The sequence below is a fragment of the Sparus aurata genome, chromosome 20, assembly GCF_900880675.1.
Source record: "Sparus aurata chromosome 20, fSpaAur1.1, whole genome shotgun sequence".
Taxonomy (NCBI): domain Eukaryota; kingdom Metazoa; phylum Chordata; class Actinopteri; order Spariformes; family Sparidae; genus Sparus; species Sparus aurata.
Genome location: NC_044206.1, coordinates 3,722,357 through 3,740,953, shown reverse-complemented (window position 1 = coordinate 3,740,953; position 18,597 = coordinate 3,722,357). Strand labels below are relative to the sequence as shown.

The 18,597-nt window shown below is 43.4% G+C and overlaps 1 protein-coding gene across 7 annotated transcripts in view; it reads left to right on the top strand.

The window, feature by feature from the left end:
- myocd (myocardin) overlaps nt 1-17,781 on the top strand; it is a 104,243-nt gene extending 86,462 nt beyond the window's left edge. For 2 of the 7 annotated variants that reach the window (XM_030399390.1, XM_030399392.1), the window contains 11 exons: nt 3,638-3,793; nt 8,107-8,291; nt 9,106-9,210; nt 9,327-9,655; nt 11,292-11,448; nt 11,562-12,095; nt 12,275-12,775; nt 13,450-13,590; nt 14,013-14,141; nt 14,789-14,846; nt 15,021-17,781. In XM_030399390.1, coding sequence (XP_030255250.1) covers nt 3,638-3,793; nt 8,107-8,291; nt 9,106-9,210; nt 9,327-9,655; nt 11,292-11,448; nt 11,562-12,095; nt 12,275-12,775; nt 13,450-13,590; nt 14,013-14,141; nt 14,789-14,846; nt 15,021-15,637 — 2,912 coding nt within the window. In that variant the 3' untranslated portion in view covers nt 15,638-17,781. The remainder of the gene's footprint in view (nt 1-3,637; nt 3,794-8,106; nt 8,292-9,105; nt 9,211-9,326; nt 9,656-11,291; nt 11,449-11,561; nt 12,096-12,274; nt 12,776-13,449; nt 13,591-14,012; nt 14,142-14,788; nt 14,847-15,020) is intronic. The other 5 variants (XM_030399394.1, XM_030399396.1, XM_030399391.1 and 2 more) reach the window with 4 other exon arrangements.
- Nucleotides 17,782-18,597: the final 816 nt, after the last annotated feature.

Here is an 18,597-nt window from a genome sequence, read left to right as displayed (position 1 = left end):
AGCGCTGTGATGTTTGGAGTTACCTTGCCAACACATGACATGCCACAAATGTCACACATAAATATTTTTACTGGCATTCAGAGCCCTTGTGGAAATCTAAATATTAAATATTCATAAGAAACCAAATGTTTGTTTATCATGAGACATTACACAGCAGACAGCCACTTATAAACTAAGATCTTATCAGTTCCTTATACTGCAGCACTGTCGTCCTGCAGACCTGGGAGCGGTGAGTGATGCCAGCGTGCAGTGTAGTGTTATGTTTTTTTATTCGGTGACTCGCCAGCAGGAACAACAAGGGGACTGGGACTGCAGGCCAGGGATTTGTTGAATGATATCTCTGGCACCGTTTGCCATTTCACAGAGGCTCCAGCCTCCAGATAAACTGCTGGTAAGTGTGCGGGGGAACGGAATCCAGAGGCCCGGCGAGGCCCTATCAGTTTCTAGGAGTCTTTCACAGATAAGGCAGCAAGGAGAACCGCAACTGGCCAGCAGGGCTGCAAGCGCTTTTTTAAAAAAGAAGTTTCAATTGGCTGTTTATCTCCTGATTGCAGGCGGTGGCGCAGATGGAAGAGGATTTCAAAGACTTGCATTTGTTAGTACACACTTTCTCACACCCACACACTAGATTTCTAAAAACTCTCTCAAGGATTAGTGTAATTTTCCCTCCCAGCTCTTTATGTCAAAAAAAAAAAAGAAGACATTTTTGAAGGCGTCACAGCATCCTTCTCCTCTGTGCGGCTGTAGATGTGATCCTCAGAAGCTGGCTGGCTCTGCCTGGCTGTGTTATTCCTGCTGGGGAGATGGACACGGCACAGGGTCTGTGTATATATTACCCAGGGAACATCTGGTGTTTATTAGGCTATTCAAGAATCCACCCCAGCCTCTCAGGCCTGACTGGCGTGTGGCCTGCATAGGAGCACACTGTCTGCCTGCTGGCCACAGGTCTGAAGACACACACACATACACTCTAATATTTCCTCATAAAGATAATAGGGTCGTAGCTGCAGGTTTACTGTGCTTTTTTCTGCATGCATTCGTGCATAAAAACACTTCATTGTCATTCTCTCAGCAGCTGTGCTTTAATCCTCGGTGGATGGAAACAAAAGGAATCATTCCTGCTGAAAGCGCCATACGTCTTACCTCTTAGTGCAGTGTTTACATTTGACTGATACAGTCAGCAGGTATATGTATTGCAATAGGTTTAAAGTGCGTCGTGTGTTTTAATACTGCTGTAGAGTGTTTGAAAGTCTGTAAGCTAGCTTTAGACTCACCGGATCATGTTACATTATGCCCATGCGGGCCTGTGGAGCCACGGGTGAACACGGTTTTTTAGGCACTTTGGTTCCACAGTTTAAACACACTTAAAGCTTAACGTGTCCCTGTGATGTCAAATCAGGTTTTAAATCAGACCAGTGGGTGACAGGTGAGGTGGGACACTCTCTGTGGGAAGGCTGAGTTTAAAACAGATGATGATGTCACCCTGCTGGTGGACGACGACGGCTTGCCAACGTAGCCAGCAGCTGATCCCTCCCAGCTTCCCCTCTGAGGAAGGAAGGGCACTGCTGCCATACTGGACCATGTGCTTCACCCACTGCCCTCCATCTGTGTGCCCTTCACTACTTCACTGCCGTGTCACAACCCTTTATGTCTCCTTCATATCAAATGCTCTTTCTTTCCTTGTTTTTTTCTCTGCCTTCCTACAACATTTTAATATTTACTTTCCTTTGTCTGGCTTTCTTCATGTCTTTATTCATATATATGTCTATATATATATATATACACATATATATATATATATATATATATATATATATATATATATATATATACACACACACACACACACTATGCTCCTATACGATCCTCATTTATCTCATCTGTCAACTCTAGTCTAATTTGACTAGTCTAATTTGAATGAGAGATTAAGCCAAATATTTGCGGTTTCTGGAGATTAAAAAATTCTTAATATTGCACATTAATCTTAAATTAATTTGGAAGTTTGAATTATTTTTGAAAGTTTCTCATGAAGTATTACATTACAGGTCCATTTTTCACCAGAGAGTAATACTCTACCTCAGTAGTCCAGCACAAAGATCAATATCATTCCTTTTATTTTGGCACTCGGTCCTACTTCAGCCTGCAGAGATATCCCACTAAAATTATATTTGACCAAATAAGTGCTGTTGCTCTTTCTTGCTCTCAGATAATCGAACTGATGTGATGTTCTCCCCTCGCTGCGGGGTAATCAGTCCTGTGACTGCGGCGGATAGATTGTAGGCCAAGCCAGGTTAGCTCCGGCCCTGATTATTTATACTGGATTTAACGGAGAGAGATTGTGGAAGGTTGAAAATCTCACCTGCAGCAGCCCCTTTAATTACAGCCTCTCCATTTATTTTTCTAGTACTCAAGGTGTCTGGCTGAAGCCGGAGTGGAGCAGCTGAACAGATATTATAGCAGATCCAAAACAGAAATATTGTTTATTGAAGGCTGTGAGGGGAGTCATGTGTGTTTGTTGGGTAAATGACAGCTGAATCCAGCTGCTGAAAGGTGCCGTGTGGAGTTCTATTTGCATTCAGGGTTGTGCACCACAAACATATTGTGTAGTCTTGAGGCCTGAAACATGTTGGGCACGTTTCCTCCTCATCAAACATGTGCCAGTTTATTTAAATCCGGCATTGCTCACGTCTACAGATCTGGCCTCTGTGGTGTTTTGATGTATTGTCTGTTGGTGCGTTGACTGTCAATCAGGAGAACATCGTGAAGCTAAAAGCTGGATGTGAAATTGAATCCCCTGTGATTGTGCATTATACAAAATGGGAGCCCAAATGTAAAAATATTGCTCTGGTGATCAAAAAACACATTGCAATGTATTTTAATGGATTAATAATATGATAATGAAGAAATGGGGAAAAAAATGTAATCTTTATCTGGATTGACAGCAGAAGTTATTGAGGGCTTTTTCTGGGTCAACACCCAAGTTTCATAGTTTTTTTTTTTATTCATTGTGACATAATACATGATGCTTAGCATAGAGGTTAAGTAGCCACAGAATGGCATGCAATGTATATTGTCACTGCTACGTAAATGTGGAGGCAGCGTTGTGTTGTTCTATCCGGCTGACGTGGAAATAATTTTATGGTTAGATTTAGACCAATCTCTAATATTTTGTGTGGTCAAATCACATTTAATGTTTATCATACACTGTATAGTAAAGTGTAAACAGACAGTTTCCTCCCCCGAGTATTTACCATCAGTCACCAGTAATTACCATCAACACAGGGCAGAATGTGAGTTTATTCGCTCATCTCATCTTTAATGGAGGCGGAATGGTGCCAGGCGGGCTTGTCACCAGTTTCTGGGGAGATTTGGTGGCTGTTAGAAGAAAAGTGAAAGCAGAGTTTAAAGGGAGCAGATGGTGTCATTATTCTATAACTGTCCCCTGTGCAATATGAACATAAACTGCATAAGATAAAGGAAAAGATGTGTCTATTGCCATGTTCTGTACTCGAATACAATGTTGAGTAAATGCAGGGAGTCACTATCCAGTACTGCAGTATGTACAGACCTGTGTGCGCAGTGTTTCCCTGCTGTGTCCAGTGTTGTTGATGGTGTGGTGCTGCTGTGTGTTGTGCAGACCCGGCCTCAGACAGCTCCTCTCTGGAGGCCCAGATGAGGCTTAAGCGAGCGCGGCTCGCCGAGGACCTGAATGAGATGCTGGCTCTCAGGCCGGGGCCCCTGGAGCTGGTCCAAAAGAATATCATTCCCCTAGACTCTGGCGTCACAATGACAGGTATCAGCAGAGAGATGCCGTCGTGTAGTGTAACTCACCTTTAACACCTGCTGCATCTCAGCGCTGCTTGACTCCACGTGTGTGTGTGTGTGTTTGGTGGTGGCATCAGTTTGTTTTAATGGAAAGGAGAGCACGCTTCCCTCCTGACTGTGTGTGTATTAACAAACCATTGTTCAAGTCATACACTCAGCAGTACAAAGCACTGTTAGAGATTGTAATCTACTCTAACAAGCATGTACTTTAGTGACTGCACTGCTGGACTTCAACACAGTCACATCATTTTGTCAAACAAGCAAGAAGAACGTTTACTGTAGATCTTTTTATCAACATTCTGTTCCTCCACCACAAAAAGGTTTGGACCAGCAGCCCGCTGACATCACATTTATCCTGCGAATGACTCAAGATACAGTAATTCTAAAGCTGTTACCCCAAAACCTGCAATGTTCTTTCTTACTTAAAAAAATAACTGTTAATATTGTCAAACTCCACACAGGTTACAATACGAAATGACAATTTGGATTTTTAACATATTTAGCTTCACGAGAGTAAAGTACAAAGTTAGAAAATTAAAATGTAACCTTTTAAGTTGATTCAGCCCATGGCCAAATAGAAACAGTGGTACCACTGTATTCTCAGGCACCCTTTATAAATTATATACACAGGCTGGGTTGCACCAACAAGGATTCATTTAATCTAAGATTAGCTCTTGAATCCAGATTTAAAATTAAGCAGATCTCTGGTGCACCAAGATAAAATGAATCTTTTCTTAGTAAAGCAAGGTTTATTTATGTAGACTCAAGTTAAACGGAGCATAACCAATGTGGAGATGCTCCCCAAATTAAAATAAATACATAAATAAAATCAATTTGAGTGCTGGAGGAGCCTTCTGACTTTTGGAGTTTTAAGCAGGAGGTGTCAGAAAAGGTACCACAGAGATACCGGCTTGTTGTGGCAAAGCATTCATAGCAACGTCACTTTTCATCATTTATTCATGGAAACCAACATTGATAACTGCATTGCCACTGAATAGAAAGGTAAGCAACCAGCCAAGCATGGTTTTTTCACAACAGCGCAACATTGGCTCTTTTAATTGGCTTATAATTATTCTATAACATATTAGGAAATTACATGTGAAATTTCAGAAGATCTGTAATCCACAATTGTCAGCCTCCCCACTCTCACGTTCTCCTGGACTCTCTCAGTACCTGTTTCCTGTTGTTCCCTCTTAATGTGAGCCACATCTCTTGGAAGGAAAAACTATTTATTTGTAACTCTTGCTCAGAGAATGTTATTTACATTTTTCTCGAACACCGTGCTTATTTCAGAAAATCCCTTAGACCCCGTGCGGATCCAAAAAATTGTTGTTGTTGTTGTGGTGCTGGAAAAAAGGCAGTTTTTCATGGAGAAGAGGTGCTTTTGCGACTCTATTTACAAATGTATATTGTGAGTCCTGAGTAGTCCTCTCAAGACCTCCACCTCATCCAGTGTTTGATTTGAGGGAATACACAACATGCGTTCTGTCCTCACACTGTTTGTCTTCTAGTGCTCAACATGTTACTCCCTCTCTCTATATCATTCTTGGCAGCACAACTAGTGTTTTTGAGACTCATGTGTTTTAGCGGTTTTATGTTTGCCCCCTTGAGCTTCCAGTAAACATGTTGCGTAAAGGAGACGGCGGGCTGCCGTCAGCTGGTTTACACTACCTCTGCAGGAGGAGGGGAGCGCCGTTTATTGAGATGAACAGCAGCTGTATTTGGTTCCACCCTTTTTTCTTCAGAAGTGGCGGTGTGTATTTGAGTTTGAGTGCATCCTGGTGTGTCTGTGTGGGCGTACCTGTGTGTATGTTTGTACCTACACCTCCTCCTCCCGGCTTTGTCGTCGCTTTAACAGGCCTGTGTAGCCACCTATACACAGCTCTGTGACAGGAGCAGGCTGTTGCGTCCCCCTCGCCTGCAGCATTAACCCCTCACCTTAAAGCTCTATATCCCCGACACAACACTCCCAACGATTGCTTCAACCTCTGTCTGGTACTGTTGGAAACTATGTGACCCGCCGTAGACAGCCACTTGGAAAGCGGAAGTGTACACGGCTCGCATATTTCCTGCAATTCTGCCATCTCAATCTCCCGGTGACATCAAATTGACTTAAAGACTCATGGAAACAGCATGTACCGGACTGTATGTAGCAGAGAGACGAGCACGTTCACACATGACCCATTCAGAGCGTGTGTGTGTATGTGTGTGTGTGTGTGAGAGAGAGAGTGAGTGAAGGAGTTAAACATGAACAGGTGGGAGGAAATGGCATTTAGGACAATGCTGTGCAGTAAGCTGTGTGTTAAGCTCTGTGAGTGTGTGTGTTTGTGTGTATTGCGAGGTCACTGAGTTGCACAGAATGAGCCTGGTGCTGTGATTGAAACCAGGGTCTGTTCCTGCCTGTCACATGTTTGGATACAAAAAGAGAATCTTATACCTCCACACACACACACACACACACACACACACACACACACACACACACACACTGCCCTTCAGCTCTGTTAGATAGCCACTCTTAGCTCCTCCAATTAAAGCTGTGCTAGCTATCAGCCCGGCCAATCAGAAGCGCGGTGGATGTAAAGTGGCAGTGTCGGTCTCTCACCCACACGGCGTAACACCTCCAGGCTGAGTGTGGTACTAGGTGTCAGTGACAGACAGGCAGTGTGTGAGCACCTCTGGTCACGCAGGGGACATGCGTTGTGTACAACGTGCAGTGGTTTGCAATGTGTGCACAGTCTGCTCGTAAACAACACGATGTCCTCTGTCTCTCTCTCGTGTCAAAAGTCAAAGGACTATTTCTGTTTGTTACGGCTTCATGGATTAACCTGTTGTGATTTGATTGACAGTGATCTAGAAACTTAAGCATCCACATCTGTCGACACATTTCATTAAAATGTCGCTAAATTCTGATGCACAGAAATATGTGACATCACATTTCTCGACAATCTCATCTTACCAGTGACAAGAGAAAAAACGTAAAACAGAGAATTCTGTCATGTGATGAGACAAAACTGATGTTAGAATATGTTATCAGGTAGGGCACCTCCACATGATGCTACGCTATCAACAGCAGTTACCTCTGGGTAGACAGCTGGTACTTGATTTGCCTTATGGAGATGAACATTAGTGAATGTGTTGTTTTTAATTAGATATGAAAGCATCAAACATAGATTTTACAGTGTGCTTTGAAAAAACATCATGAAGAGAACAAATAATTTGTATGTAAGATAGTACAGGGTGCAAGTTATTGTAACTGATTAGTTCGTGTGCAAAGCATGAACAAACAAAGTTGCAGGTACCAACAAATTGGTCATGCTGATTGTATTAAGCAGCTGCTTCTTCACCTGGCTCATAATCGAGCCTTGAACTTGGGACTTTTACAATGTTGGCAACACTATTGCTAAAATAAATGTGGGCAGTGTACGTTGATGCAAACCACAGATGAAACTGCATGTGTCAGGAACAAAGCTTTAGCCCGACTGGACGTGTCGTCACAAACACGGTCTCCTTTTGTTACCACTAACACGGCTCGTTAAGAAAACCAACAGTTGTTGAAACACGGTCTTGAACCTTGGTTTCTGGCTTATCAGTCACCACCATCCCCTCCTCCTCCCAACAGGAAAGCCAGCCCATATACATGGAATCTGTGCTTGTTGATAGGATATGTATGATACGTTGCAGAAATGTAATATTTCAAAAATGCTGATAAGATTTGCCTCACCGAGCTGTTTGTGGTGATTTTCAAACAATCACCCAGTAAACTGTTGAAAGGGGGTGACATCACTAAGAAGAAATGAGACATGGCAGGAAACATGAGCAGCCAGAGGAGCACAGCTTTTAAACTCACTTATTTAGAATAGAAAACAAAGTTAGACAGAGGAGTTAATATCCAATCTGTCAGCATTTACAGACCTATTGTACTTGATGTAGTTGTCTGCGCTCGGTTTCCTGTGCAGTGAGTGGGTGATTAGAGACACTCTAGATGTGCTCACTTTCAGTTTAACCTCCATTTAAAGTGGTTTAAATAATCATGGACCAACTATTGGCTTTTTTAGAACCTGCCTGATCATCTGACCGCCAGTGTTTCTACTCCATTGGACTTTTTCATAATGTCGCTGTGTCCCCAGACCTGCTGAACCATGTCATCATAATCAACAGAAAAGAGGACCTAAATTGTAACGAGCTGGACTTATCATGTGAAAACCTTCTCTGTTTCTGTTCTGTCAAGGTGATGCATACTAACCCCCCCACCCATCTCTCTTTCTGTTCTTCTTCCAGTAAACCATGGTAAGTTCCCGAAGCAGGAGGACTCGTATGCGTTCGAGGAGGACAGCAGCAGTGAGAGTCTGTCTCCAGAGCAGCACCACAGTGACGAGTCGCAGGGCTCGGCCTGCCCTTCATCTGAGGCTGTTGGCAGCGCGCCGTCCTCCTCCTCCTCACCTGCCCTCACCAGCCCACGCCAGGTAAAAACACCTCCCTCTCCCTGTTTTCCTCCGCCTCTCGTCCACTCTGACCACGCTGCTCCTATGACAGTTTGATGCCATTGCTTAGCTTCTTCTGCCCCCCTGTGGTGGCAGAGTGAACTGCAGCACCATCGTGCTCAGCCTCCTCTGTTTTCCACTGACCGTTGGACTGAGTTGAACTAGGCAGGTGTCACATTCCTGCACGCCACCGCAGCTGCCTGTATGTTCTCGCTGCTTACCTTTCACTCGCGATGACCTCATTCCTAACGGTCGCCATCAGCAGCAGTCACTGGATTGAATTAGTGCCAGAACAGGATTGTTTATATCTGTTAGACTTCCATCTTTGAAATGTTCCAACTGAATCACCAACTCGCAGCGTCTCATGTCAGTTAAACATTTCTGTTTGGAGCTTTTTGGAATACTTCTGCAAATAAAACATCAATACATGTGCGTGTTAGGGTGTTACTAGAAAATTTGGATTACAAATCGACTGTCTGAACTGTCTTCAGCTCCCAACGTCTCCTCAGTTTAACTTGAGAATCCTGAAGGAGAACTCAGTGTCGCAGGCAGGTGAGGACTGCATTGCATTGACCAAGTAGAGCCACAAGGAAGCCACAGGCATGGCTAAAGGCTCTTATATCTTGCTTTCAAAGTTAATCTGAAGAATATAGTGAAACATACGCAACAGCTGCACCCACCCAGAACTCCGCTAGTCAAAGATACTCAGTGTATGTCTTAGAAGCCGGCCCTTCTGAGCACCTCTGATGGACCCAGAGAAGACTACATACAGTGTGTTGTTGATATTTGTGAACAGGGAGGTGCAGTCCGAGATCCACCTGATCAAAGCCAGGATGAAGGCCTGTCTGGTGCCAACAACAGCCAGGCGACTCCCCCAATACCTGTTCCTGCTATTGTCAAGGTCAGCAACATTTAAAGAATGTACCTCCATCTTCATCTTGATGTGGCTTACAATTCATTTTTTTTTTTTATGCAAATGCCTTGTAAAGTCTTTCTCACCCTCCGTACTTTAAACAGTCCAAGACGTCAGACAAGAACCGTCACAAGAAGCCCAAAGATGTGAAGCCAAAGGTGAAGAAGCTCAAGTACCACCAGTACATTCCTCCGGACCAGAAGGCAGAGAAGTCCCCTCCGCCCATGGACTCGGCCTACGCCCGACTCCTCCAGCAGCAGCAGCTCTTCTTGCAGCTGCAGATCCTCAGCCAGCAGAAACACGCTCACACACATCCACAGTCGCAGCAGTCTCAGCTGCACGCACACACTCCACAGACACAGGCCCAGGCCCAGGCTCAGCAGCGGCAACCCGCCTTCAGCTACCAGCCCCACCCACAGACCCAGACCCAGAAGTAAGTCACAGAAATGATGATTAAATATTTAGTCTACTGCTCAAGGTCAAGAATGACATTATACACTTAAAGAAGCACTGTGTAGTTTCCCTTCAAATTTCTCTGAAATGTAATATTTACAATATTAATGAGGTAATAATACAAACTTTTGTCCATAAGTGAATAAACAAGCTGTTCTCAGAGGAAAATAAGGTCCGCCACATATACACAAAGTCAAACAGTATAAATTGTGTTGTCCTATAAGGCCAGTTTGTTTATCCAGCTTATTCAGTCATGGAAACAAAGAGAGTTTGATTATTTAGTTTGTTTAGACAGAAAAGAAAAAAAAAATCAGCCAATGAAGATCTTTCTCTGCTCATTAACATTTTTTCACCAAAACTACAGAGTGCTCCTTTAAAGTCAATAAATGAGTCTCGTTTGTTATTATAAAGTGCCTGTAAGTTGGAACAAATGGATTCATGTATAGTCAATAAATGACTTAATAATATCACATTTGTCAGTATTAGGTAGTGCTTAGGTAGTTAGAAAGTTATATCCATTATTTTCTATTAATGACTTTCTACTACTATTTATACATGTAGACTTGATGGCTTATTGAATAGCTAGAAACGGACAGTATAAGTCAGTCATTAATAAAGGGTTATGAGTTTGTCCCTTTCTGACAAGCAATCAGCAAAACCTAGTAAGTTAGCAGCAAAGGCTAGGTAACTAGCACAAAAGGCTACCTTAAAAGACCTATTTGTGATCCTGATGCAGATCAGCTTCAGCACTGACCTGGGAGGGTTCTACTGGTTTTAGCCTATGAAAGTATTTACATGATCTCACAGAGGCTTCCCATCTTCCTGAGATGTGAAACCAATGTTTCTCCTAAAACTTGTGTTTCCACAGAATGTGCCTGTGAAATGTATGCCATAAAGAAGCGAGCAGCAGGGGAGTGTCTGTAGTGCTGCTGCTGGGAAGCTGGGCACAGACTAGAAATACTGGATAGAAATGTTGTTATCATGCAGGGCAAAGACATTCAAATGCCAAAATACCTGCTGTGAAAATGCATTTTCAAGGCACTCAGAAACCCTGAATTGCTGCAATTTGCATCATAATACTTATCGTCTCTGAAAGTCCGAACTCAGGGTCGGACAATCTGAACACACATCTTACATCCGCTGTTATAGATTCAATGTGACTAACACATCTCAAGGAAATAATTATATTTGTGCACCCGCTGAATAAACGCCATGAATCTGCATAGAAATCACACAACCTTCACATTATTATAAGCACTGGGGAAGCTGTAATTTAGTGTGGAATATGGGAAATGTTGAAAATTATAATGAGAAAGTAAAAATAGAATACATGAACCTGTAAAAAAGCCTTATATTTCTTTTGTAAACATCAGTTCAATTAATTTCAATTATTTGATTTTTGACTCATCGGATGAGAGATTTCTCCCAATCAGGCAACTCAGAACTTGTTCTTATGAATAAAGCAGTATTAGAGAATCATTTACCATTCACACATTATTTATAACATATAATGTAACTGTAAAGGGTGTCTCATTAGAGGAGGCACCAAGTTGATGTATGTTTTTTTACTGTTGCTATTTTTTACTAATTAAGCCACTTCAATTGTCTCATTGTAGAGGAGCCAATGAGCAGCTATCAGCTTGTAGCTCCAGCGGTCCATCCAGCCAGGCCAACAGTAACTCCTCCTCCCCGGTCAAGAACACATATCCCAACCAAAGCAACATCTCACCGGTCAAACCTGGCCCCCTGCCAGCTAATCTGGATGACCTAAAAGTAGGTTGCACAAAGTAAAAGTGAGATAAGAGAAGTCGACACTGTACAGGAGATACAACAGGTGGGCAGACATAACTACCAGTTTGACATCTCTGTCATTTTTGCTATTAAAGGTATCGGAGCTCAGGCAGCACCTGCGTATTCGCGGCATGCCCGTCTCCGGCACCAAGACGGCCCTCATCGATCGACTCCGACCTTTCAAGGACTCTAACGCTGGCTCCTCGCCCTCTGGCTCCTCTGACATCACCACAGTGACCTTCCCTGTCACACCAACAGGGTCCCTGTCCTCCTACCAGTCCCCATCCTCCTCCAGCGCCCTGTCCCAGGGAGGCTACTACCCTTACCCCAGCACCTCCTCCACCCCTCCCATCTCTCCGGCCTCCTCCGAGCTGTCCCTCAGCGGCTCGCTCCCCGACAGCTTCAGCGACGTCCCCATGTCCTCGCCAACACAGTTCGCCCTGCAGCCATCTCCGGCCCAACTCAACATGGAGGACGGCCTGGGAGGAGGCAGTCTGAGCGGGGGAGGACAGAGGGCCGGGGAAGGTGGATGTATGGATGGTGTGGAAGCTGAAAAAGACAAGATGTTGGTGGAAAAGCAGAAGGTGATAGAAGAGCTGACGTGGAAGCTGCATCAGGAGCAGAGACAGGTGAGTAACCATCAGCGTATCGGTCGACAAAGACCCTGTGTGGAGGTTCGAGCCAGCATTGAATGTAATATGCAAATAAGGACACGGTGTAAAGGAAAAAAAGATGACGTATAAAGCTGCAAACATCTTTAGAAGCCTTAATTGAATGACATATTTACATTTCTCTACATGCTTGTCAGGTTGAAGAGCTGAAGATGCAGCTCCACAAGAGGAAACGCTGCTATGGAGCAACACAGGACGCCATCCCGCCCCCATCCCACCCCTCCATGCACCACCAGCACACTCCAGCCATGATGGGCCAGCACTTCTTTGGGGTGACCATCAAGCAGGAGCCCATGTCCTTGTCCTCCAGCTGCCCTCTGTCCTCTCCCAAACAGCTGAAGAGCTCTCCTGGCAGCTGCATGGAGGATATGGGACACTGCAACACCTCCCTCCCCAATATGGGGGGCCCCGGTGGAGCACAATGTATGGACACGACCCCGTCCTCTGGCAGCCCCTCCACAATGTCTGCCTTCCTCAGTCCACAGTGCTCACCACAGGACTCCCCCATTGGAAAGCCTTCTTGCAGCCCCCAGCCTTCGTCTCCTAATAACCCCTACCTGCTGTCACCCACACTGGGAAGAGATGGCTGCGGTCACCCTCACCCCCAGGGCAATAACAGAGCACGCAGCATGCAGCAGGTATGATATACTTCTTAAATGCTCTCTGGTGGAATCAGACAGTTTATCTAAGATAATAATATCAAGTGATAAAACACCATGGTTAAAAAACTTTTTAAACTGCCACCTCCCTCCACCTGCCCACACACACATCAGTAATAACCACAGGGTTCGCCCTCTAAGGACCCTCACAGCCTCCCCGTCACGCTATCAGGCACAACTAAACCTACGTCTCCAATGACAGGTCTTTTTGGATTAACTGTAAAGAGACAAAATCATTGATTACAACTTCCCAAATGGGTCACAAAGACGACACGATGCCGTATCAGACACAAAGTAGCTCTTTTTTATATTTATTTATCTTATCACAGGTCGACACAAAACACCACGATCCTGATCATCTGAAAACTGCTGAACATCAGCCTCGATAATAATAAATACTGACAGTGTTAGGCATGGTTTATCAAATGTTTGCCAAATAACTTTGACATGTTGGCATGCTATATTCAATTAAATGAATGCTAAATGACTAGCATGGCTGAAAGTGCTCTGATTTCGAACCGTGAATTGGCTTTTGGTTATTAACCCTCTTTTATTCTATAGTTCTAAAAAATAATTGTAACCACAGAATGTTGTCTTCATGTCTCTAATGTCTCTAACATACATTGTGACAATTGACTCTTGGCTTATTACAGATGCAGCAGAAAAATGGCGGCCAGGCTGTGAACTGCTCCTACCCTTCTGACCAAAGAGGCCTTCAGGGAGTCTTTCCCAACTCAACCGATTGTGGCCACGGCAACTCAGCCAAGGCTGAAAACCAGAATTTTCAGCCAAAGGTAATCATCATGTCAACATGAAGAGCACTGCGGTGCTGTCATGTGGGTGTCATGTACCTCATCTGAATCACCTCACCTTCACGTAACTGTTGTCTTCTCTATTCATTTGTGTTCTGTCTCTGACTCTATATAATTGTGTGTTGTTATGAGGTTCATTGTCGCTCTCGTCATAGCTCTGCTCTTTAAAACAGAGTTAATCTGTTTTCATCACATATTCTTTCACATGTTGGTGACTTTTCCTTTACAAGAACACAACGCCAACCCTTTCCTCAAAGTGAAATGGTTAATGTCATGAGATAATTGGAACTCGGGGGCCTGATTATAAAAAAAATTCGCTTCTTAAAAGTCTGCAATACACATTTGGTAAGCTCGTCCATTCTAATTGGTGAGCTAATGTCACTTTTCACTTATTTCTCATATAGATGTCAGTATTGCCCTCACCTCGGCATGTTGGCCAAAAGTGCCAGGTCTCTCCCCCTGCCTTCAGTAGATCAGATTCAGATGCATCTGACTTAAGACAGCCCCCATGCTATGAGGATGCAGTAAAGCAGGTAAACTCAAAATCATGCTAAAATTCAGTGGAGAATGGCTGGCCAGATTTATTTTATTTTACCTATCGGCGTTGCTCTTCTCCTGTCTCCTGTTTTTTGTCTCTTTCAGTCCATCACCTGTACTCCACCTCTCTGATTCATCCATCCGCTTTGTTCACTGCACTAACTTTCCACCCTTTACCACCTCTGAAGCAGATGGGCGTTTGAGTTGTACAAACATTTTTTGAAGGCATATGTTTTTCCCTTCCCATGGCTAACATTACTGTAATTAACTGCAAATTCATTTTAAAATGTTGGCAAACCTTTCTATTTAAAAGTAGAGAACAACAGCTTTGTTTACAGAGCATGACATGTTAGGGAATGACAGTTAGGGTTCCAGTAGTCCACACGTAACTTCACAGCCAGGCTTTAAGAGCGATCAGTGAACAGTCTGTAGTCTGTCTTTGGCCAAAAGTTAGAAAAGTTCCATCTCAATCAAAGAACTGCTTCGTCTACAAGAAACGTTTGTGTGACCAAAACTCTGTTCTCCAAGTCTTTGTAACCTGCTGAAAGCTTGCATATGTTTCATGATGTAATGTCATTTCAATTTAAATTGTTAAAACAGTCTTCAATGAATAAAAAGAATCACTTTCTTATTATTGTTCCAGCAACTGACCAGAAGTCAGCAGATGGACGAACTTTTGGATGTGCTCATAGAGAGTGGAGGTAAGGTGAAAGTTTGCAAATGGTGTTAGCGTAGCTGGCACTGCATGCACGCGTAGATGGTTTAAAGATGCTCCAATCTACACGTAGATCACCAAGTGCCTTGGTTTGAAGTCACAGTGGTATCAGATCCCCGTACCTGCTGTGACCCTCCCTCCTCTCCTCTTTCTCTTCAAGAGATGCCAGCTAACGCCAGAGAAGAGAGGGAGAGGTCCTCTGTAACCAAAGTTGTGCCTCACATTACTGTGTCCCCAGGGTGTCCCGGTCTCCTCATCCCGAGGTTCCACCGCCACTACGAACAGCTGTCTGCCGCCCAGCTCCCTTACGACCACTCTGCCAATCACATCACTGAGAGCCACCTGGAGACTCTGCTGGGAAGTCCAATAGGCCGGGGAGGAGAGGTGGCCCTTCTTAAAATGGCAACCGAGGACGTGGGGCAGGAAGATGAAGGGAACAGAGACGGCGAAGGGTACGGCAGCCCCCACAACCACCACCGCCACCCTCATCATCCCCAACAGGACAAACTTGTGACCAACAGGGATCTGATGGACACCCCTCTGTCGCCCATCAGCACCAAGGTGTCCGCTGTCCCAGAGGTGCAGGGGATGGTCAGCATGACTTTCAGCGAGACGCCGTGGGAGACAATGGAGTGGCTGGACCTGACGCCACCCAGCTCAGCCATGGCCTTTAGTGTTGCTCCACCCAGTGGACCCAGCATCTTCAACACAGAGTTCCTGGATGTCACAGACATTAACTTGAACTCTGCCATGGACCTTCACCTGGAGCACTGGTGAGAGCGTTACTGCTGCCAAAGTGCTGGTGAGCAACATGCTCGCCATACGCCGTCAAACACAAGACACCAGCTTGCAAGTAGCTGTACGGACCGCTCATTATCAGCTATGATCATACCAAAGAACTATTGAATTTTGACTTTTGAATACCTTAACAGCTTCAGTCCAAGTGCCAGAGGTTCCTCCTGTTATAATACGGCGGGACATGACATTAAGTAGACCACTAGCCTACATCCATAGATTGATGGCTAAGTCAGAGGATGAACTATAGAATTATATTTTGACTTATCTTCTCCACTTCACTGAATTAAGGTTCTCATGTTGTCCTAATACCCAGAATCCAAAGACTAGGTGCTTTTTGACATGATCTTTGTCCATTTTGGACAACGACGCGCACAAGCTGCCAAATATGTATGTGGACACATGAAGGATGTTCTAGATAATGAAGTACATGACTACAGTGCTTTATACCAACACGTTATGCAATGTCAGTGTTACGCCACCTAGACTTGAAGACACACTCTGACAATCATTGTATATTTTGAGTCTATGTTTGTATTACTGGAAAAAAAAAAAACAACCAAAGGACTTACAAGGTGAATTGGATGCTTAGCACGGCCATTTTGTAAATATCTTAACTATCTGTACTGACAGAGACAAGTCGACGTCTGCATATTTTGTCAGTGGTGTGGGAGACGACACAAACCACAAATCTAGTGTATTATATAACCAGTTCATCATTTGTTGTAAATATGACAAAAAAAAATCTCACTGTGCACCTCTCGCTAAATACACGTGTCACAGTTTGCTTGAGCTTAGAATATGTGTGTAGAAATGCTTGTCATTCTTTTGAAGGATTTTTTTATACAAGTGTCTTGACGCTATTTGGCGCATTTATCCACAGAAAGACATTATGGAGAGAAACTGATGTCTTTGAGAAAACTTTGGTCTTATCGATTGTAGCGGAGGACAAACCGTGCCTTACATTCAGCAGCTTTTCATGAAGAATTTTTTTACACCAGCTTCCCCTTTACAATTAACTACAATTAAAGCTGTAGATGGACAAAGAAAAGAGAGAGCTCCGACAAAAGTCTATTTTTTTGTAGCTGAAAATTACAAGACAAACATTTAATAAAAAACACATCTTCATCTCTCTTTTCGTTTTACTAAGTAGTTTTTTTGTCCTTAAAAAAATCACCCTTTTCTATTCCCAGGCCCATCACAGTTATTTATTTTGTCTTTTATATATTTATATTTTATCCTGTATTTATACTGACATTCCTTTCTAACAGATTGGGGCTCTTTGACTTACCAGACAAACTCCAGTGCTGCCATTCTGACCACGGACACTTCTTAGAAAAATCAGTTCTCTTAAAAATGTGATCGAGTGAAGGAACCACTTGTAAAAGCCATGCTCTCTTAAAATCACTTTTCTTTAAGCAATCATATGAAGTGGAAATGTCCATTATAAGCACTTGTGAATAGGAAAATGTAATATATTCAGATCTTTACTGTGAATACTGCATATCAACACTGCATTAACTAGTACCAGAGCCAGCCTAGACACACAGGAGTTACACTAATGAGATGAGCTCAGAGCGTTCGGTTCTGTATGTTGTAAACACTTGTTGAAGGTTGAGGGAAGGACTCTGTCACTGTGGAGTGGAATCAGCCTTCTCCTCTAACCCTCAGCAAGAAAGTTAATGAGCACACTTCCCAAAATGTCAAACTATTGCTTTACGTGGATTGGCCAATCAGCAATCATGTCATCCGTGAACATGAATTTCACTTTCTGTTCCGTTTAGACCAATTATTGTTTAGTTTTTCTCCTGTTACTTATAAAGTGTTGCACTTGCTAAATGGGTTCAGTGGTTACTTGTAGGCTATGACGCCCCTTTTGGATATATGACAAAGCTGATATTCTTTTCCTTCCTGTCTTCTGTTTCCACCAGCCTTCATTTGTGGTTGTTTTATCTCATGGCGTTCATTTAGCAATCATTTCCCCGAATGAAGAAAAGAAACTCACATCTGACAGAAGCTTCCATGTTGCTTAGCCACTGACTTGCTTTACTATTGTGAAAAAAAATACAGTATTTGCCTGCATCCCTGTATACTACAGAAAGAATAAACTTATCACAGCAAAATCATTTCTGCAGTCACTTCTTTTTCTTATTCGTGTCCAGTTTGCAAGAAGCACACAGCACGGCTGTTTAATCTTTTCCATGGGAACTTTATTTGTAACCCTTGATAAAGATACAATATAATATTCTTCGCCCTTAATATTATCTTATAATCTAATATGAACATTCTAGGAAATTGCAATTTATACAACATGTACCCTGGAGTTTCACCAGTGGTAAGTTAGCTTCCTGGAAATGTGTCCCGTGAGAGAAGAACAGATCCGGATACTGTTTGCGGTGAAACGGCTCCGTCTGTCGTGTCACGTGAGACCACAGGCTTTATCAGGGGTTTGCACCATTTTGCATCACAGATAGAAAAATGAAAAGAACAGAGCTGACTTCATCCTCCGTTATATAGAGAGAATCATGTCTGGTCTACACTGCATCTCCACCAACTTGGTTTGTTTCATGGTTTACCCTCTTTTGAACGAGCCAGAAGCATTTAACAAGTCTGTCCTCAAACTCCCCGACACTTCCCAATGATGGTGGCCATTTTCCAACATGGCGGACATCTGTAGAGGCCTCCGTTGTAGAATTTTTATTAAAAACGTAAAAGGAAACTCCAGCTAATTTTTACACATATATGTCCATTTAACAGTCATCAGGAGTACTGGTAAGCCTCTGAAAAAAAAGTTGTACAATGTCTTTTGTGGCTCTCAAGGAGCTTTGTCAAGTCGTAAAAAATAAATAACCTCATGATGATGTCATCAAGGCTATTCTTTTTGGTTTCGGGGGCCCATATGATTGACTGAAAACCAGGGTATGTTGGCTGTTCTTCGTTAA